At 34.0% G+C, this 23153-nt stretch overlaps 1 protein-coding gene across 1 annotated transcript in view; it reads left to right on the top strand.

Moving 5' to 3' along the window:
• Positions 1-23021, top strand: part of CCDC73 (coiled-coil domain containing 73) — a 115337-nt gene extending 92316 nt beyond the window's left edge. The window contains exons 12-17 of the mRNA XM_028087708.2: positions 1146-1256; positions 6079-6213; positions 14059-14233; positions 15758-17254; positions 19219-19352; positions 22724-23021. Coding sequence (XP_027943509.1) covers positions 1146-1256; positions 6079-6213; positions 14059-14233; positions 15758-17254; positions 19219-19352; positions 22724-22945 — 2274 coding nt within the window. The 3' untranslated portion in view covers positions 22946-23021. The remainder of the gene's footprint in view (positions 1-1145; positions 1257-6078; positions 6214-14058; positions 14234-15757; positions 17255-19218; positions 19353-22723) is intronic.
• The last annotated feature ends 132 nt before the right edge of the window (positions 23022-23153 follow it).

The following is a 23153-nucleotide window of genomic DNA, read 5'->3' on the forward strand; positions in this document are numbered from 1 at the left end:
TAGAGGAGAATTTTAATGTTAAAACTGTAAAATGCTTTTAGGTATTTCCATAATTTTACATAATTATGTCATTATGTATTGGTATTCTAGATATAATTGAGAACTCTTTAAATAGAATACTATGAAGCCTTTAAAATTAGATAGATCTGTACTTCATGGTATGGAAAGTAAGCAAGAACTACTTTTTTTTTTTTAAGAAAAAACAGATTGCAGAAGAACATGATATGTACGGTATGGTCTCATCTGTATTTAAAAAGATATATTTTATATACTTGTATGCTTAGAGACAGTTTCTGGAAGGCTACGCAAGAAACTGTTAGAGTGGTTACCTCTGGGGGAGGAGAACTGGAGAGCTGATAGAAGCTGTATCCTTTGTGTGGCTTGAAATGTTTACCCTGAATGTAAATAACTTTAATAATGATAAAAAGTGAACTTAATTCCAGATGTATTAGACATGTGGGTAGAGTTCTTAACTATCTATCTTTTTACAGAAGTTTACTTGGATTATCAGCAGACATTGAAGAAACCTAATAATATTGGTGACAGTAATTTAATAACTTTAAAACCCTTGTCTTAGAAAACAGTATTTTTACTCTTAAAGGTTTTTGAGGGGGGAGGGTGGTGTAGTGGTGATTATATTACGTTAATTTATGAAGTAATAAGTTAATATGGTAAATATTGAAGCTGTACTAAAAAAGTGTTAATTTGAAATTAAAAATTAAAATTGTATTTAAGGGTTTTCTAGCCAGTTAATTTCTAAAATAAACAGATATGGAAAAATGTTCTGTGGTAGTTAAGATTTTGTAGTAGAGTTAGGCTGGATTATGCTACATTTCATATTTTTCAGTGCTGTACTTTATATTACTTTTTCAGGACATTAAAACTTATGCAGTGAAACTGAATAATGGCAATGTTTTTATACCCTTTTATAGCCATTTCTTTTTCATAACCTCCCCCTATTTCCTGTTAACTAAACTATAAGCACCTTTCTGTTAATTTATGAAAATTATTGTTGAGATAGCACATTATCACTGATCTGTATGGCACTTTCAGCATGTTAGAAGCAAAGGTCCAAGCAACATAAAACACATCAAAATTCATTAATGTGGTATTGATTATTTTTTGGATAATTAATTTTATTGCAGACCCTTGAAAGAGATAATGAGCTGCAAAGGGAGAAGGTAAAAGAAAATGAAGAAAAGTTCCTTAATCTTCAAAATGAGCATGAGAAAGCACTGGGAACTTGGAAAAAGCATGTAGGTTTATTAAATAGTAAAATATTAAAATAAGTAGTTGTAGACATTTAAAATAACTATTAATGCTAAGAAAATATTGCAAAAACAATATAGGAATAAAGTCAGACACATATTCTTCTTGAACTTGTGTTTCCAAGAAGTAAATGCTGTTGAAAAGCTAAATTTAATAAAACTGCCTATAATGCTTTCATGCATGAAAAATCACACATATGCATGTGTGTGTATTCCTAATAATATAAATATTGATATATATAATTTGAATGACTTCCCATATGTGACAAAAAAATTTTATCTTTTCATAAAACAGTATTTTAGAAAATGATTAAAATAACTATATAGGTACTATTAACTGATCTATTTGGCTTTCCTCAGCAGTTTTGTTGAGCTGTATTAAAGCCATGTTTAGAACATGTATATAGTAGTTGAGTTCTGTAGTATTAACATTTTATCATAAAGAGTTGATATGTTATAAACATAGCTGTTTCCTTAAACCACATCCATTTATTTTACACTAAATTTTCATTTTAGTAAAGTAGACAATAAAAGTATGAAATGGTATAAATTAAAGTTGTAAAAAATAAAGGTTCACTTTAAAGATTGGTAGACCCCAAAATTGATTATTCTATTTTAATATGTATTTTCATTTCCTTTCAATTCTTTTAAAAGAATTAACACAGTAGCAAGTCACTATGAGTTTATGAAAAGTATATTTTGGGAAAGAAAGATGATATTTTGGACTATTATACTATAATTCTGCTGTATTTTTCCTAATACTATAATAATGTAATATATTTTATACTAATACATATCCAGATACCAGTTTGATAAACATTTTCTTGTAGACAATTTTGATATAAATTGTTATATAAGTAACTCGAGTTTTCACTTCATTCCCAGCTAACATGTTCCCTTAATTTGTATTTTGGAGAGATCAAGTCTTCACTGATGAATTTAGTAAGATTTGTCCAAATCTCAAAAAGTATTTTGTAGTTAGTTGCATCAGAATACTAAAAAATGCTTACTCTTTATAGTTTACTATTAAGCAACAAGCATAGTAATATTCATTTTAGCTTCAGCAAATTCACATTGCATCCTAACACTTCCTTCTCATTCCTGATGTTTAAAAACCATGGAAATGGTACTGTCAGGATAAGGAAAACTGTAAAGTGAAAAGAGAATATACTGAAATATGTCAACCATGCCAAAAAGAGATTAGTTGCACTCAGAAAATTAAAATTCATTTTTCCCTGAGACCATCACCATGCCCCTCCCACAAGGAAAAAAATCAATTGAATGAAGAAAAATATGCATTCAGTTTCACTGGTGAGGCTTCAGTCTATAAATTTGTATGAAATTGGTTTTGTCTTAGGATTTTTTAGCTTCTATAGTCATTTCACTTCCATATGCTTTAGCACTAAATAGAACATAGTTAAGAAAGAAAAAGCTGAGGGTGCCTGGGTGGCTCAGTTGGTTAAGCATCTGCCTTCAGCTCAGGTCATGATCCCAGGGTCCTGGGATTGAGTCCATCAGGCTCCCTGCTCAGTGGGGAGTCTTCTTCTCCCTCTCCCCTTGCTCCTCCCCCCTGCTCATGCTCTCTCTCTTACGCGTGCTCTCTCTCTCAAATAAATAAATAATCTTTTTTTTTTTTAAAGAAAAAGCTGCTATGATTATATGTGAGAGTTTTCTTGAATGGGAGGTCAGATCTACTCTTTAATTGTATTTCTATCTCTATGTAAGTTTTTCACCATTCTTGAGTGAAGAACAGTGAAAGTATTCCTACTGAGTTTGGATCAAGATGGGTTTTTAAAACTTAAAAAGATACAGACAAAAATAAGATGGAATCATACAAACAGCTATTTCCCCAAAAAACAAACAGTGAAAGAGATATTATACAAATAAAATTTTGTGAATATTTTTAGACAATATAGTTAAAATTCATAGAAATATTACAAAGAACAGTGTACGTGTATCTGTTTTCATTTGACTAGTTCTATAGTAATGGGTATATATAGACAAAAAGACAATAAATGAGAATGGTCAGAAATTATTTAGAGGAGAGGGCAGGTCACAAAAGGAATTCAATTCACACCATTTATTGAGCATCTACTGTGTGTTTGGCATTATTCTAGGTACTGGATTTTCAGAGATGCCTAAAATACAAAGATCAATAAAGAGCTCACATTCAAATGGACAGATAACTGTGAAATTGAGTGCAATAGCATGGAGTGGTTTTAATAGTATTAACAAATTACTGTGAAAGAACAAAATAAATCCTATCATTTAGCTAAGTTGGAGAAAGTTTTAGGGAAAAGATGACGCTAGTTTAGCCTCGAAAGATAAATAAGGTTTCACCAACAATATGTGCCCATTTCCTATACTTCTCTTTCCATCTTGTTGGCATTCCATTTAGTAAAGAATGGGAAAAATCATGGAGGCATGAAACTGCATTTTCAAGGGTGATGAGCAGTCTGATTTGAATAAAGCATAGGATATGTGGAATGTGACATTGGAAAATAGGTTGAGATCATCTTCCAAAAGTCTCCTTACTAAGGAAGTTGAATTTTATTTTATAAGTAATGGAAAGCCACTGAGAATATTAAAGCAGAAGGGTGACATAGTCAGATCTGAGTTTTAGAAAAATAACTTACAACAGTATGGAGGATGGCTTTATGGAGAGAGACCAGCAAGAAGAATACTGTAAATAATCTAACCTTGAATGCATGAGGGTGTGAATTAGGGTAGTAGTAGTGAGAACAGAGAAGAGGAATAGATGTAAAAAACATTTAAAAGTAGAATTGGCAGGATAGTGATATTTTTTATATAATAAAGATTAGAAGGAGAAAGGAGTCAAACAGGACTCTGAGATTAGTATAACTCGTAGAATGATGTCATTAACTGACACAAGAAATGTGAAAGGAGAAGCAGATTTGGTAGATGAAAATAATGTGTTTAATTTGGAAGCTGTTGAATGTATATTGCCTGCAGGACATCTAGCCTGAAATACATACTATGCATTTGGAAATGTGAATCTAATCTTAGGAGAGAAGTTGGGAGATGAGATACAGATTTAAGGTTTATTAGCATAAAGATAAAATTTCAAGGTATAGTTATAATCATCTATCGAAGGAGTGGAGAACTATAGAAGAAGGCTAAAAAAGAAAGAGTAGGGTGTGTGTGTGTGTTGGGGCAGGGTGGGAGGGGGAGCCTGTAAGAACGGTGAGAAAGCTAGGAGGATAAAGGAAGAGTAATACCATGAAAACAAAGAAAAGAGGCTGTTCCAAGAACAAGTAGTCAACATAGTCATGCTACAGAGCTGTTAAATGACATGAAACTTGGGAAAAATCCTTTTGCTAATTTGCAGGTTATATCTGTGGGGTGGGGAAATCTGTAGAACAGTGAGGGCACGAGTCAGGTTGTTAAGGAGTGATGGGAAGTTAGAATTTGAAAGTAGCCAAGTGTGGACTTTTATATTAAGGAAGTGGGAGGGGCGCCTGGTGGCTCAGTTTGTTGTGTCCAACTCTTGGTATCAGCTCAGTTCATGATCTCAGGGTTTTGAGATTGAGCCCCGTGTCATGCAACACTCTCAGCGGGGATTCTGCTTGAAGATTCTCTCCCTCTGCCCCTCCCCCAACCTATGCACACTCTCTCCTCTCTCTAAAATAAATCTTTAAATAAAAAGGAGAGAGAGAGTAATTGGGTCAAGGAGAAAAATGAGTTAAGGCTGTCAGAAGAGCATATTCTTTTTGTAAGGTTTGTTTGTTCTAGTTCTATTTGTAAGGCTGAAGAGAACATGCTGGTATAGTGAGAAGGATTGTGAATAAGCAACAGAGAAGAGATTAGTGCTAGACTAGGCCTTGAGGGGGATAGGAAAGGATGGGATAAAAAAACTCATTGAGAGTTGAGCCTTGGAAAAGAAGGACCTTGCACAGATCTTTAAAAGGTTAAAAATAGATGAGATGAAGGGAAAGTAATAGGTGAGTTCATGTCTGTTAGCCTCTACAGGGACTCAGTGGCACTTACTTTGTCTTATATTTGAGGTTCCCAAGAAAGAGTACTCCCCCAAGAAAAAGATTATGAGATTTTAAATAGCCAGTGAAAGCCCCGTTTATAGATGTAAATATTAGGCTGAAGTGTCAATTATTTTTGCACTACTTAGTGCTCACTACTCGTCACTCAGTTGAGTTAAGATCTGTATGTCTGATTTGCAACAAGAAAATGAAACTTAAAGAAAGTGATGAAGGTGTAACTTTTAGAGAATTTTAAAAATAATTTTTCATTTGTAACAAGAGGTCGGTTAATGTAGTTAAGAATACAACCCATATATTTAGCTTTGGGTTTGGATCCCAACTATATCCACCTGATCTTGGCAAATTACTTAAACATATGTGAACCTCACCTTTCTCACCTGTAAATTGGGGATTTTTATGAGCATGAAATTGTATTTATTAAGTACTCAGCACAATTCAATAAATGGTAGCTCTCAATATTAGTAATTACTTTGGGATCATTTTTATTTTTTTTACTATTTCCAAAAGCTTGTGTTAATAAAATATCTTCATACAAAACATTTTTTTAAAGATAGATTTATTTATTTATTTGAGAGAGAGCACGAGAGTGGGGAGGAGGGGCAAAGGGAGAGGGAGAGAATCTCAAGCCGACTCCCTGCTGAGTGCAGAGGCTAACCCAGGGCTCAATCTCATGACCCTGAGATCATGACCTGAGCTGAAACCAAGAGTCTGACGTTCAACTGACTGAACCACCTAGGTGCCCCCATACAAAACACATTTACATAACTATTCATTTTGGTTAAATTTTATATTAGGTTGAAGAACTTAATGGAGAAATTAATGAAATTAAAAATGAGTTATCATCACTTAAAGAAACTCATATTAAGTTACAAGAACATTACAATGAATTATGTGATCAGAAGAAGTTTGAGGAAGACAAGAAGTTTCAGGTAAAGTTCAAGTGTCTGGAGGGTACAAAACTTAAAGAAATTAGGACTATTACTGATGATTTCTCTCTGCTTTGTATTTTCAGTGTCCCAACTTTTAAAAAATGAGTATAAGCATGTAGTCTGTGATACATTTTCAGTTAATTTTTGTGTACAGTATGATATAAAGATTGAGGGTCATTTTTTGGACATGGATTTCCAGTTGTTCCAATACACACATTTTTTTAAGAAGACTTTTTTTCTCTCATTGTACCTTGGTATGTTCTTTGAAAATTAGTTGATCTAATATATGTGTGGATCTATTTCTGAATTCTTCATTATGTTCCATTGATTATATGTTTATCATTAAGTCAATATACAACACTGTGTTTATTACTGTAGCTTTGTAAGAAGGCTTAAAATGTGGTAGTGCAAGTCCTTGAATTTTTTTTTTCTTTTTCAAAATTGTTTTGGTTATTCTAAGTCCTTTGCATTTCCAGATAGTTTTTAGAATCAGTTTGTCAATTTCTAAAAGACAAGTGTGGGATTTTGGGTTGTGTTGAATCTGTAGATTAATTTGTGAAGAATTGACATCTTAATATTGAGTCCTCCAATTCATGAACATGGTATATCTTTACATTTATTTAGACGGTCTTTAATATCTTTCTCAGAAATGTTTTGTAATTTTCATTGTGTAAGTCTTTAAAATGTTTTGTGAAATTTATCCCTGAATATTTCATGTTTTAGAATCCTATTATAAACAGTATTTTAAACGTTAATTTTTCTAATTGTTTCTTGCTAGTATATAGAAGTAAAATTTGATTTTTATACATTGACCTTGTATCCTGTTGCCTTTTAAAATCTATTGTAATGGTAGAGTTTTTTTTTCCCCTAATTTTTGGGTTTTCTGTGTACATTATCATGTCATTTGTGAATTTAAGGAAGTTTTATCTCCTTCTGCTTTGTATGAATTTAACTTTTTTCTCAATTTATTACAGTAACGAAGACCCTCTAGTACAATGTCGAATGAAAGTTGTGACAGTGGACTTGCTTGCCTTGTTCCTCCATTTCAGATGGAGAATTTTTAGTCTTTTACCATTTCATATGATGTTAGCTATAGGTTTTTTGTATATGTTTTCAGATTGAGGAAGTTTTCTTCTGTTCCTAGTTTGCTGAGTTTTTATCATGAATGGGTATTAAGTTTTGTGAAATGGTTTTTCTGTATTAATTGAGATAATCATTTTTTCTTTATTCTGTTAATATGTTATTATTAACCAATTAATTACAGTAACTGATTTACAAATTTAAAATAACCTTGCATTCCTGGAATATGTATTTTCTTTTTTATAAATGGCTGGATGTAATTTGCTAATGCTATAAGGATTTTGCATTGATTAGGAATACTGATCTGTAGGTTTTGTTTGTTTTTTCTTTGTATTCTTTTGGTCTGGTTTTCATATCAGAGTAATACTTCATAAGATGAGTTAGAATGTGTTCCCTCCTCCTGAAAGAGTATTGTGTAGAATTGGTATTCTTTACTAAATATTAGAATTTGCCAGTGAAGCTATCTATGCTTTTTCTTTGTGGGAATATTTTTAATAACAAATTAAGTATTATTTATAGGGCAGTTCACTCTATTTCTTCCTGTGTTGGTGTGCAGAAGAAAATAATTAACAGAGAGGCCTGTGAATGCTATCCTTAGAAAGGCCTGCTTATAAAGTTGGCCCTTGACTGATACCTGGAAACTTGGATCTGGAGAAGGTTCCCCACCATTACCTAACTGCCAGGAGTGGCTCACTGTGCCTAATGTTAGTCAAACATTGTGGTTATCTGAACATCTGTTTTCTTACTGGGAGTCTGGAGTTCTGGTGCATGCTAGGCAGATAGCATGACCAGCACCCAAAAAATCCTTGAGCACTGAATCTCTGATGAGCTTACCTGGTGGAAGAAAATTCATGCTTGTTGTCACAATTCACTGCTGCAGGAATTAAGCATGTCCTGGGTGACTCCACTGGGATAGGACTCTTGAAAGTTGGTACCTGGTTTGCTCCAGACTCCACCCTGATATGCATTTTCCCTGTGCTGTTTTTGCTTTGTATTCTTTTGCTGTAATAAATCTTAGTCATTAGTACAACCGTATCCTGAGTCCTGTGAGCCTTCCTAGCAAATCACAGAACCAGGGAGTAGTCTTAGAGATTTACACCACAGTCGTTTTTGGTAATTTTTGTCTCTCTGGGGACTGTCCTTTTCATGTAAGTTGTCAGATTTGTTGGCAGAGAGTTACTCGTGATATTCTGTTATTTTTACATTCCTCTCTAGGATCTGTATTGATTTCTTCTCTTTCATTTGTATTGTCCTGCCTTTCTTCTTCCCACTCCTCCTCTTCCTCCTTTTTCTTCTTCCTCTCTCTCTCTCTCTCATCAATTTAGCTAGATTTTCAATTTTATTGGTCTTTTCAAAGAACCAGGTTTTGACTTCATTGATTTCCTTCTCATTTTTGTTCATTTACTATTTCATTGGCTTTTGCTATTAACTTAATTATTTCTTTCATCATACTTACTTTGGATTTGATATGCTTTTTTCTAGGTGCTTAACTTGGAAACTTAGATCATTGATTATTGGTCTTTCTTCTTTTCTAATATAAGCATATAAAGCTATACATTTTCCTCAAAGCATTGTTATAGCTTCATCCCACAAATTCCGATATGTAGTGTTTCCATGCTTATTCATATTTTAGAATTCCTTTTGTAAGGTCTTCCTTGATCCATTGGTATGGGCATAAACCATATGGGTATGACCTGTAACTGTTGTTTAATTTCCAAGTATCTGAGAATTTTCCAAATTTCTTTCTGTTAGTGATTTCCAATATAATTTAGTTGTGGTCAGAGAACATTTTCTATGAGACTTTTATCCTTTTAAATATAAATACATCCTTTTAAATATAAATATCCTTTTATTTATTTATTTTAAAGATTTTATTTATTTGAGAGAGAGAAACAGCATGAGAGGGGAGAGGGTCAGAGGGAGAAGCAGGCTCCCCGCTGAGCCGGGAGCCCGATGTGAGACTCAATCCCAGGACTCTGGGATCATGACCTGAGCCGAAGGCAGTCGCTTAACCAATTGAGCCGCCCAGGCGCCCTATAAATATCCTTTTAAAAAAGACTTGTTTTTTAGCCAAGCCTATTATCTATCTTGGTGAATATTTCTTTTTTTTTTTTCTTTTTTAAAAAGATTTTATTTAAGAGAGAGAGAATGCACACAAGGGGGGGTGGGGAGCAGAGGAAGAGGGAGAAGCAGACTCCCTGCTAAGTGGGGAGCCTAAGAAAGACGCAGGACTCATCCCAGAGACACAGGACTCGATCCCTGAGATCATGACCTGAGCTGCAGGCAGACGTTTAGCTGACTGAGCCACCCAGGCGCCCCTATCTTGGTGACTATTTCATGTGCCCTTGAAAAGAATGTGTATTCTGTTATTGGTTGGTTGAATGTTTTATAAATGCCAGTTAGATCAGGCTGGTTGATAATGTTGTTCAAGTCTTTTCTATCCCTACTGAATCTTTTGTATACTTGTTCTATCAATTAGTGGGAGAAGACTATTGAAATCTTTAATTATAACTGTGAATTTATCTTTCTTTTTTCAGTTCTGTCAGTTTTTGCTTCATGTGTTTTTAAGCTCTGTTATTAGGTATATATACATTTATGATTGTTAAGACTTCCTGATTAATTGATCGTTTTATCATTATGAAATATCCATCTTTTTCCTAGTAATATTTCTTGTCTTGAAATCTATTTTGTATAATATTAATACAGCTATTCCATCTTTTATGGTTAGTGCTTGCATTACGTGTCCTTTTCAATCCTGTGACTTTTTCTAATGGGAATATTCATGATTCCTTTATGTTGAGTAATGACATGAAGAAGTCTTTTATTTTCTCTTTGAGAACTGTTTCTTGCATATTTTTTATTCTGGTAAAATATACATAAAATTTACTACTTAAACTATTTTTATGTGTGCAGTTCAGTGGCATTAAGTTCATTCATAAATGGGCATGGTTGTGTACCAACAAAAGAATATTTCCGAAAACAGTGGGCCCGAGTTGGCCCACTGGCCATAGTTTGCAAAGTGCTTTTCTAGAGTAATTGATCATAGTCTGCTTTTAAATAATATTATGCCAAATTCTCTGATTAGTAAGAAGCTTACAATACTATGTTCTCATTTTCTGCTTCCTGGTTTTTGTGATATTTTTGTAATACACTTTACTTTTACATATGTTATCAACTCCACCATATATTATTTATTTTATTTTAAATTGTTAATTACCTGGTTAAGAAAATGAAGAATTAGAGAAAACGTCTTTTACATTCACTCATATTTGCCATTTCAGGCACTCTATTCGTTTGTGTAGATCCAGGTTTCTAGCTGGTATCCTATTACTTCAACTTGAGCTTCCTTTAATATTTGTGCATGTGTGTGTAAGCGTGCACATGTGTGTGGATATCTGGTGAGGAATTCTCTCAGCTTTTGTCTGGAAAAGTGTTTATTTCTCCTTAATTTTTAAAGGGTATTTTCACTGGATATAAAATTCTAGATGGACAGTTTTTTCTTTCATTCATTTGAAGATGCTGTTCCATTGTTGCTTGCATTGCATATTTTGCTTGGGATTTATTGAATGATTTGTGAATCTTTGTGTACTTGTGTGATTATTTCTTTAGGATAAATTTCCAGAAATAGTATTGCTGGATCAAAGATCTTGCTCACAGGGGCGCCTGGGTGGCTCAGTTGGTTAAGCGACTGCCTTCAGCTCAGGTCATGATCCTGGAGTCCCGGGATCGAGTCCTGCATTGGGCTCCCTGCTCAGCGGGGAGTCTGCTTCTCCCTCTGACCCTCCTCCCTCTCGTGCTCTCTCTCTCTCATTCTCTCTCAAATAAATAAAAATCTTTTTTTAAAAAAAAGAGCTTGCTCACTTATAATTTTGACACATATTGTGAGATTGCCTTCCAGAAAGATTGTTTATACTCCCACTAACCACATATAACAATACCTGTATACCCAAACTCTGAATATTTAATCAGTTTTAATTTTCATTTTTATTTTAAACATACTTTCTTATGTTTGTCAATTATATTTATTTTGTGAGTTACTAGTTTATATTTTCCCATTTACAATTAAACGTGCTCAGGTTTCTCTCATTTTACAAAGTACACAAAGACTTTTTTGATCCTGTGTCCATCTCTAAATACAAGTCTGTTCTCTCCCTGTAGCATCAGGTTCAAACTCATACTCTTTAAATCTGAAAAGAGTGGTCTAATACTCTTTACTTCCATACTCTTTACTTCCCTCCTTCCCATTTATCCTTCAACATAGGGCAATCTGGCTTCAACCCTCCCACTCCATCCAATGGACACTACTTCCAGAGGACATTTTTCAGTCCCTTTGATAGTGTACATTGATACTATCTCCTTCTTGAATACCTTTTCTCCTGTCATATTTCACTCATCTGTTTTCTATCTACCTCTCAAACTGCTCTTTAAAGTGGAAATAATGTTATTCTTATTAATTAGGCAACCATGAGTTATATGCATTAATACATAATTGAATTTAATCTTCACATTTTCATGTTATAGATGAGAAAATAGACTCACAGTGTTTTAAGTATTGTAGGCAGCCTCTAAGACAGCCCCAAGTGATTCCTACTCCATTTATTCATGTTCTTTTGTAATCCTCTCCCCGAGTCTGAGCTGAATTTAGTGACTTGTTCCTAATTAATAAAGTAACAGTAAAAGTGATATCACTTCTGAGATTAGGTTTTAAGATGACTGTGGTTTCTGTTTTAGGTGCACCACTTAGAGGCACCACTCAGTCTTTCTGTGCCTCTTTCTCTGAGCCCATGCAAGGCCCAGGCTATTTGCTAAGATGCCACATTGTGAAGAGAGGCCTTAGAGGAAGAAAGGCCACATAGAAGAAAACTTAGGCACCCCACCCAACAGCCAGCACCAACTGCCAGCCACTGAGTGAGCCTTCTTAGAATCAGACCCTCCAGCCCCAGTTAAGACTTCTAGTAATGACAGCTTGCCTAGAACCTCATGAGGGACCCTGAGTCATCAAGCCAAGTCATTAATGAATTCCTGATTCATTGAAACTATGGCATAATAAATATTTGCTGTTTTATACCACTAAGTTTGGGTAATTTGTTACACAGCAATAGATAACTAATATCTTCTTCTAAGATTTCACACTTAGTAAGTACTGAAACCAGGATCTGAACCCATATTTATCCAAGACTACAAAGCTCCTGGTAACTACCATATTGTTTTTGTCATTCTCCTTTGCAGATTTTTCCTTTGCAAGTTTCTCTTCTTCTGCCTCATTTGTGGATTTCATTAGCATTTTATCCTTTACCCTTTTTTCCCTGCAAAATATACTCTCACTTAGTCTCATCAACTTGTCCATCTTCAGTTGCCATCTGTCTACCAATGATTTTCAAATTTACATTTCCAGGTAAATTTTCTCATAAGCTCCGGATTCATAAATCTGGATGTTCATTAGACATCTCCACCTTATTATCTTACTAACTTTTCACACTAAGCAGGTTCAAACAACCCATGACATTTTCATCCACACCTGCGACTGCTGTTTTCTAGTTGAGTAAATAACATCCACCAGTCACCTACATACCTAACCTGAACTGTGATTCAATCTTGACTCTTTCATATCCTATTATTCATCAAGTCCTGTTTATTAGCTCATAAATAATTCGTGTTATCTATTCAGTTCTTCATCTCTAATGGTATCGCCTAGACTATGGCATTATGACACTCTTCTGATGCATCTCTCTGCCTCATGCTGTCTCCCTTTAATTCACTATTTTTCAGACTTCTAAGTACAGCCTATTAGTGGTTCATGGAAATTAGTTTAGTGGTCTGTGACCAGCATTCTTTAAAAAATGAACTAAAGTAGCATAGAAAACAGAATGTAATCTCATTAAGAGTAGATATTTGGTGTGCTGTGTTGTAGAACATTTATTTCTCATTGCAGGTTTTAATCAATGAAGTTTAGAAAACATTAATCTATTCTTGATGCTGCAGGCAGAATGGTCTTTCCAATCAGATCATGTTTATTACCTTGTCTAAAACCCTTCAGTGACTTCTCATGGTATTCTTGGAACTCCTCCACATGCTGTATTTGGCCCTTAATGACCTGGGCGTAGCTTACCTCAAGCATCATCTCTCTCCATTCTCCCAGCAATATAAGCTCTAGCTGAAATAAATCCTGAGTAGTTCCACGAGAAGACTATAATCTTGCTTGCATTTAGCATCTGTATATGCCATTTGTTTTCCCTGGAGTGCCTCCTTATCCTCATCGAGATTATTCTTTTCCTATCTTCCTCCTGGATTGTTTTTTGACGCTAGGGTCTGTAGGTTGCTCATCATTGTATCCGAAAGCTTAGTGCAGTGTTTCCATGGAGTATGTGCTGAATATGTGTGGGGAATAAAAGGATGTTGAATTGATCCACTGTTTTAAAGATGCATAAAACAATTCGCTAGCCACGACTACCTTGCTTTTAATAAAAGAGTGGTATTTTATTACATATAATGTGTGAGATTACATAATAATGTGTAATGCATGTTGAAAACCTCAAAGGGTCTCAATTTTGTTTAAATATGATAAACTATACAAAATGAGGTTAAAGTGATCTTGTTACAAAGAGTAGTATATTAAATTTAGCAAGTCATTTGGCTTTCAAATAGAAATTGCTGAATGGTTGACCTGAAACACAGATTCTTTCATCAACAGAATTTGTTCAGAAGTCTTATACTATTTAACAATATGTTTTTACATTAAAGATATTTTTTTCCATTTTACATTAGAATATTCCAGAAGTAAATACTAAAAACAGTGAAATGTCAATGGAAAAATCAGAAAACATCATCATACAGAAATACAATTCTGGGCAAGAAATAAAGAAAAATACTTTTTGTTCAGATACTAACTACAAAGAAAAGGAGAAGAAAGAAGGTCCATGTGTAGAAGTCATTATAGAAGGTAACCAGCATATTGCTATTTTCTAATTTTATATATTGAGCCCCTCCCCAAAATAAAGGATCTGTCAAAGTGTTGTGCTAGGCCATCTATGGAATTTAGGGGAATATCAGTTACAGTCTTTGCTTTGAGACTCCTGTACTGTATTTGAAGAAACACTTTTTCATTTGTATATGTCTTAAGACAGGCCTCTTTTGAGCTATTCTTTACAGTCAGTTATTTTTGGGGAAAATTCTGTTTTTGTCTTATCATTTACTCCATGGCTTTTTGCATTGTTTTCTGCATTCACTGCTTTGTGGAGTGTGTTCTCTGGGATACGAATAACCTTCTGATATCAGACCTAGAGCACTTTTCTTAGTTCAAATGGCCTGTCTGTAACCATTGAAATAATTTACTAATTTGTCTGTCTTGAAAAAGAATTGTTTATAAAGACCATAAACTTAACTGTATGAAGGTGTTCAAACCTAGGCTGAACAACCACTTGGTGGAGACGTTGTAGAAAGAATGAATGGACTAAAGCCCTTCAAGTCCTGAATTTTGTATTCTAAATTTTAACTATATGGAAATATTGAAATCTATGGTTAAAACCCAGATGAATAAAATATATGTCGTAAGTATTCTATACATTTGCCCAAAGTATCCCCAAACTTTAAAATACTTAGAAGGTAATGAATAAAAAGTGATGATTGTCAAGTCTTGAAGAAACAGCTAGCAATTCTGGATCCTAAGTAGTTTAAAAAGAAAACCACAGGCCTAAAATGGAGTCTCTCGTGTTAAGAACCCCATGTCAGCAAACCAAAACTTAATACCTAACCAAACTGCAGCTTCAGCCCCAGGAATGTAACCTTTAATCAGTCAACCTGGAATTTCCTGGTCAGCAATAAGAAACCCATTGATAGACCTCTTCCTTTCCCCTTAGGAGGGCAACCTTGCCTAAAACAATGTATTCTTTGCTAATAATTTCTTTTTTCCACTCATCCACTACCTTTAAAAACCTTTCCTTTTTTTTCTGTAGCTCACTGGGGCTCTTTTCTCTTTGCTAGATAGGATGCTGATTCAATGAATCATTTAATAAAACCATTTAGATCTTCAGATTTCCTTGGTTAAATATTTGACAGTAGTAATAGAAATTAAGAGTCTAACTTGTTAGGATAAATTCATTTTTATTTACTCGGCTGTGTGTTTACATGGAATTGTACTGTATGCTCAAAAGGAAGTATAACAGACTAGAAAATTAAAAACCATTTCCTAATACCCTCAACTTACTTCCCTCTTTTTAAACCAAAAATACTTTTGCTGTTATGAAATAAAAATTTAATATGAGTAGAGCCAAATATTTAGCATGCTAAATATATATTATGACCAAGGGAACTCAATATTTAGTAAAATTGGTATCATAATGTTTGTGTAATGGCCAATGAGATATTTAAGGCTAAATATGTTTTTACATAAATAGGTAATACATTGTGTCTTACAAAAGCAGGTTTTAGTGTATAATATAAAAATACTGTGTTCTCATCATGACAGATTTACAGCTTTTTGAAAAAAGCTCAAAGAATGAAATTGACCCTGCTATATCTCAGGATGAAAATCAGAGTGAAATCTCCCTAAGCAAAGCCCTTGCCACAGAAAAAGAACTAATTAGTCAAGGACAAACCTTGAATGTTACTGACTTTAGAAAAGCAGTTACTTCAGAAATAAAAGACAAGGTGGATTCGGGAAAAGACAATGGATGTACAGAGTTTAAATCACCAAACAATTCTTTTTTAGTGGCAGATAGATCAATAGAAACAGAAAAGATACGCCTAGAAAGAACTGAAGGATTCGAGCTTCACCATGCAGATGTCCATCTGGAGGTTGAAAATAACAGATCATCTAACAATATCTTAAGTGAGATGATGGCTCACCATACAAATCAAAAGAAAGATGTTTCTGAAGATGAACCATTCAAACGATTCAGACTGCTTCCAGTGATTCAAGAAAATGTCACAGAGAAGGAACTTAAAAATAGTGACCAAACCAAAGCAGATCTGGATTCATCTCTAAATGTAAAAAAGAATGCTGTTCAGTGTCAGAAATACAGTTTACAGGAGTCAAGTAATGTTATGTTAGATGATAAACAATGTAAAATAAACCAGATGCAACTGTTAAATAAAAAAAGTGAGTGCAGTGTATTGCCATTTAAACAAACTTCAGTTTTTCAGCAGATCTGTAGTAATACTTCAGAGAAACCTGAACTAACTATTCCCTCTGATACAGCAACTAACCACCCTTCATCGGCTGCTTTCAGTGAGAATTTGAAAGTACTTAAGAATTCAGATAAAAATGTTAATATTATGCCTATGTTGGTGAAACCCAACTCAAGCCCTAGTGAAAGAACTATATGGAAAAATCTGAATGAGATGCACACTAGTCAACTGAAGAACTGTTTGGGATATTTAGAAAGTGCAACCACTTCCCATCTTCAAGTTAAAAATGAGACTATACATACTTCACAAGCAAAAGACATGAAAACTGCTGTTCCTATGCAAACTTCCACAGAAATACAGTTTTCTAATAAAGAGAGTCAGATTGATGAGAATCAGATAACTGACGCCACAAAAAATGACCTCTTCCTTTTTGTGAATGTCAATGAAAGACAGCATTCATTGTTAGATAATACAGAGAAAACAGAGTCATTAAATGACATCGTTTCAGGAAAAATCTACAGTGAAGGACAGCTGGAAGAATCATGTTCATTTCACATAAAGCCATCTGGAGATTTAGTAAACAGAAGTGGAAGGTCAGCCTTTGATCTTTCAACTTCAGATAAAAAAACTGAGAAAATTCCAGTATATGTGAATTTTTTAGACCCTAGTCCTTGGTCAAAAGTAAATCAAACTAAAAGTCAAACACCGAGCACTTCAACTTCTAGCATTCCTTTGTTGAAGGAGAGACCAGTAGGCCCATCAGAAAACAAAAATATGGTTTCAATGACACTTTGTAAAAACGATGATGATGATATCAGGAAGGATATTGGACCAGGTAAGAAAACAATGTTTATGTTTTCTTTTAAAATTTGAATTTCTACTCCTTATTCCTGATAAAGGGGCTGTTTATGTTTAAAATGAAACCATTTAAAATGTATTTTTTTTTTTAACCTAAACCTAAGATACTCTATACATGTATATATGTAAAAGTAGGAAAGGTTTTATTTAAATGAGGGGATTTCTTTTCACTTAAATCTGAGCCGCTAATAGCAACATGTGCGAATGCATTCTGGAAATAAAAAAAATTTCACCAAGAAACTGGAAATAGCAGAAACAACCACAGGTCCAGGTCATTAATTTTAAATTAGCAACAACTATCTAATTGGAGTCTCACAGTTGTTAAGGCTTCTGCCGGTGGGCACATTTATTCCTTTTCATTCTATACTGAAAAAACTTCCCTTATTTTCTTCTCCCAATTTTCTCCCTCTTTCCTTGATTTGTCTACTTCTAGCTTCCCTTCACCAGCACTAGAATCCAGCTTTCTTCATTTTATAAGCACTGTTGAGGTGTAACATTAATACATTTCGTATCATTGGTATTTGTAACTCAAACACTTTAAACCGAATCCCTTAGTTATGTACCAACATTAAAACATTCAGATATTCAACATTTCAAAGAATAGTGTATTCTAACCACCACATGAAATAAGTGCCAAAGTTTTGCTTTATAAAATATTCTAGAGTAAAAAATAGGGGGAGGTAAATGGATGAATACATAGGACTTAACATTGATGGGTGTTTAAGCTGGGTGATGGTCCTAAGTTCATACTCTATTTTTGTGTTTGAAATTTTTCCTAGCAAAAATATTTAAAAATACAAGTATACTACATATCATGTATAAATGCTGTACAGATGTAACTTGAACAATGAACAACAGTTTAAGATTATCATGAAAAAAGTTTGCTTTACTAATAGCAATCTCATAGTGAAAGTTATTGAGGTTGTTAAAGATATTCTTAGATTTTACCGGGAACTTTAACAGTGTGCTTTTAGACCCATTAAAGAAATGCAGATTACAAGAAAGCTTTGAATGGCCCTCAGAGCTACTGGATTCTTTAAAAAAAGGCAATTGATAGAACTTTGAAGAGAAAAATTGGGAATTAAAAGCAAAATAAGGGTATCAGCTTTACTAGCATAAATGGAGAGGTAATGCAGGGAAAAACAGAAACCACCAAAATACTCTAAAACCTCATTTTGCACACTAAACTTTCCTAATAAAATAAATGTATTAACTTCAGATTCCATTAATTTTGAACCTGTTGAATGCTGCAGTTAGGCAAGTGCTGTTAAGGTTCTGGTCTCGTGTTTACCGTTTTCTCACAAGGCCTTTCTTGTAAGTTAAATCTCAATGATATAAATAAGGATGGGAGGGGAGATCTAAAATTCTGTAGAAATTCAACTTGTAAAATATCTACTCATAAAAGATACAAGTATCTTTTAACCTTCAAAGCTGACATGTTTCTCTAAATCATTTTTATCTACTTATTAAATTCCAGTGACCCCTACTAGTCATCCCGTTTGTTGTGCGTCTTACTGTGGCTGGTTTCTTTATATTGTATAAATCTTTTAGTTGATTCAGACTTTTTCCCATCAATCTTAACTGTTAAGATGGCTCACTTAATATGTTTACATCTGTGGCAATGCAATAACCAGGGGAATTAGGGTAACATTTTATGGAAGTTATTCTGTTTTAGAAGATATTTATACCATTTCACTCATTTTAGCGTGAAACCGGGTTTTAGAAAGTAGCAATAAAATTGTTTTCTGAAATGAAATGCCTAATGTATATTAAGAGCAAAGTCAACGAAAACTACAAAATGTTCAAAGTAAAAACAAAATAGAAATTGCTGCTTTTTAAATAGAAAAGCATAGATAGGATCAGAGAAAAACAAGTTCAGTCACTAAAATGAGCGCCTGGAGAATAAAATTCAGTTGTTGCCATTTCCTCTTTGTCAACCAGATACTACCAGCATTAACAGAGTTGCTGACACTTTGAATAACTCGAGTATCCATCCAGATCCCAAGGGAGAGCCCAGTGAAGAGAGGAATGCAACTGCAAAGACTTTTTACGATTCTTCTTTTCCCACAGAACACGTAAGTCAATTAAAAATATTGCCGAGCAGACCTTAGTGAGCTAATTCTACAGATATGTGTAGAACTGTATGCATCTGGATGCTTTAAGACCTAACTGATCTCCAAAATAATATCAAGAGGGCAACATGGCACCATTTTTCACAATTAAGGTTGATGGAAAACAGCAGGAAAAAGTCACAGTGTATAAATCAAATAGATATAACCCAGCCTGTTTTGGGAAGGACAGCGTGAGGTAGTGTATTATGTATGTACTTCTATTTTTTTAGTCACCTAAATTTAGGAGTAGTGGCATTTGAGCATTTAAAATTTTATCTTAATAAAAGATGCCTCAAAATAATGCAATCAGTTAAGTTCCATTGTTCTTGATAGTGCTTAAGTAATTACATCATTTTGGGAAACTACTGCAAAGAAAGAAATTTAAATTATTTCCATAGTTAGAACACAGTATGCAAAGGGATCAAATATCCTTAATATATGTGATATCAGGTATGAATGTATATATATTTTAAGCAAAGTATTTGTAGAGATTACATGGCTCCACAAGTCCATTTGTCATATGACAAGCAACTAACTACAGCTGACCAGTTTTTTGGCAAAATTTACAAGTTATTTTTATCTCAGAGTGCAAAACTTGAGCATGAAAAAGACTGTATTGTTCAAAATCTTAAAAACAGGCAATTATAGGTGTTAACTGCTAAAAGGTATAACCTAAAAAGGTTAGGAAAGATTACAGAAAAAAACCAACTGCACAGTGACAAATTTTAAAGTCACTGTATATTTTTAAAATCTTAGAGGTACACATTAACTTTCCCTTAGGACCTATAAAACAAAAATTACAGCACTAACACAGCCTTAACAAATAACAGCTTTTAACAATGTATTTTATTTTCCTTTTTAAATTAAGTTCATTTAAATTTTAAAATGCAACCCCAGGCTGATACAAAGAAGACTGGTAACCTGGCTGGGGGAAATTTTACACCAAAGAGTAGATCTTTTAGGCAGAAAGAGGAGATACAGAGGTAATGAAGTGATTTTTAAAAGGAAGTGATAGGAAAGGAAGGAGCAAAGATATGTAGCAACATGTCTGGAACGAGAATTACTGCTGTAGGCTGCAAAACCTCAATTAAGCCAAATATGACAAGTTTTGTTACGTGTAAACTTTCATTGACACTACTACATCTTGTTTCTCCAGCCAATCCCTGCTCCTGCCCCTCCCACCAAGTAGGTAGTTAAGGGAAAAGAAAACTAAAGCAGGTATGTGTAAATGTCTCTTTTTTCTCCATCATCAAGATAAAAAGTCAAGGATTCTGGAAAATTAGTAATTTGAACTAGATATCAAATGCACCAAAATGCATCAAGCATTGTGAGACCCCATTCAGTCATAAGACCATCAGTCAGTTTACCTCAAAAATTGGCAACCTAAATTTAGATTTGATACATTTCTCTACATCTATTCTCCATATTGCATGGATGACTTATTTTCATTTTGGCCCTGTGAGCTAAATGGTATATGCTGGGTACTTAAATGCCATACATTATCAGAAATATACATTTATGCCCATTTTTATCCATTACCAGTTACTCTACAATAGCATTTTGCAACTAAACAGTGCTAGGAATGAAGCCACAAAACTTAAATGACTTGCCTATGGTCTCTGGGCAGTCCTGTGCTGATACTTTTGTTTTCATCTGTTACTTCATAAGAACATAGGTAATCAGCTATGAACACAGCATCACCACAAGGATCAGAGGCTTTCAAGGGGACTGTCACTGACTGTAGAATTCTCAGGAGCCAAGTAGACCCATCCAAAAGGAGCAACCCTTAGGGAACTGAGGTTAAATGTAAATATTTAAGCTCACTGAAATATTACTATATAATCTCACTTTGAAAACAATGTTATGCATGTGCCACCTTTTCCAGTCTAATGGGGAAATTTTAAAGTAAGATAATACTCGAAGATCTTCACAAAGATCTGTAAACAAATTATATTCATTATAGCCTAATTTACAACAGTAAGCATGTCCCAGCAACTTAAATGTTCAACATATTACATTATGGAATATGGAATATAAAGGAGCCATGTTCTTACACTTTTAAGAACAGAGGAAAATGCTATAAATGTTCTAAACAGAATAGAAAATGATATAATTATGATCCAGATTTTAAAAGTACACACACACACACACACACACACACACACACAGAAGAGACCAGAATATTTACATCAAAATGTTTAATGGCAGTTCAGATTTTAGGTAATTTTAATGTAATTCTTACTAAAATATATAATAACCTTTTACCAGATTTTATCTGGAATCAAAGAAGACCATTGAAGATTTTTTTTTAAAGAAATTTTGTGCAGCCACTGACAATGGTTTATGAGAAATTTTAAAGAACTAGGAAACAGCCCACAGAGGGGAAAAAACAAGACATAAAATTCTATAGAATGATCAAATATGCTAAAAATAGAAAAAAAGACTAGTAGCAAACAATACCAAAATGTTGACTGTTCTCTCTGGATAGGTTACTGGTGATTTTAGTTTCTTTATTGGAAGTTTAGATAATAGAGGAAAAAGCATAATTATTATCAGAAAAAAATCTTAAAATGAAAAACTTATAATACTGTGTTAAAAAATAAGTATGACCCAATGCAGTGCCTTGGAAACATGCCAACTTCCAAATACCTCACTGCTCTTTCCTGTCTGTCCAATAATGGTGTTCTGAAGCAGGAGAGGAAACAAAGTAAAAAGGCAGTTTCTATATGGCAGTCTACCTCCATTAGCATTTTGTTTTTTAAAGATTTTTATTTATTTATTTGACAGAGCTAGACAGCACAAACAGGAGGGACAGTAGGGGGAGAGGGAGAAGCAGGCTCCCTGCCGAGCTGGGAACCTGATGCAGGGCTCGATCCCAGGCCCCGGGATCATGACCTGAGCCAAAGGCAGACGCTTAACGACTGAGCCACCCAGGCGCCCTCCTCCGTTAACATTTTTAATTTTCCCCGGCTTTGATAGAAGATACAAAACATAGACATGTTTGAGAGGGGAAGAGGAGTAGCAGACAAAACAGATTTTGATCTGCAATTGTTTTAAGTATCTTTTCTTTCAATGTAAGCTCAAGATCTTTTAGAAAATGTTCATGGTATCCCTGGACTTTACTAGGGATCTTAAGGATCTACATAGGCATGAGCCTCCAGATGCACATTTTATTGTTTTATGCCAAATTAAGGTAGTTGTTGAAAATTAGTCAAGAAAAATGATGGCTTTATCACATACTCATAATTGCAGGATTTTCTTTTAACTCTTATTGATGACTTTAAAAAAAAACGAGCAATTTCAATGGTAAGGAAAACAAGTTTGGTCTTTCCTAGGTGAAAATAAAGCCTCTGAAATTAGTTCCGCTCCAAAGCCATTTTCAGGCAACCAAGATTAAAGATCCTACCGATGTGGCTGCACCTTCTACTGTTGAAGATGACTGGCAGAGCCTGGTAACAAATCAAATTAACGAAATCGAAAACTTCCTAAGCTTAGAAAATGACAACCAACCTAAGAAAAGAAAAGTAGAAGAGATGTTGGAAAAAATGACAGATTAACAGAATGTTGATAAATGCTTTCAGTGGTGAACGGAGATTTAATTGAAATATCAGTAAGGTTTTGACTAGAACAAAATGTTGCACCTAAAGCTTTACAGTTATACTCACTTTTCCAATTTCTTTTGATGTGATGAAATTATACTATTATGTTTTTGCAAATGTTTCATTTAAGATAGCTAAGATAGCTGTTAGCATCCAATTCCCCTAA

This window comes from Eumetopias jubatus, unplaced genomic scaffold (assembly GCF_037043125.1).
Source record: "Eumetopias jubatus isolate StellerSeaLion01/CBP00866 unplaced genomic scaffold, mEumJub1_p1.0 scaffold_13, whole genome shotgun sequence".
NCBI classification, from domain to species: Eukaryota; Metazoa; Chordata; class Mammalia; order Carnivora; family Otariidae; genus Eumetopias; species Eumetopias jubatus.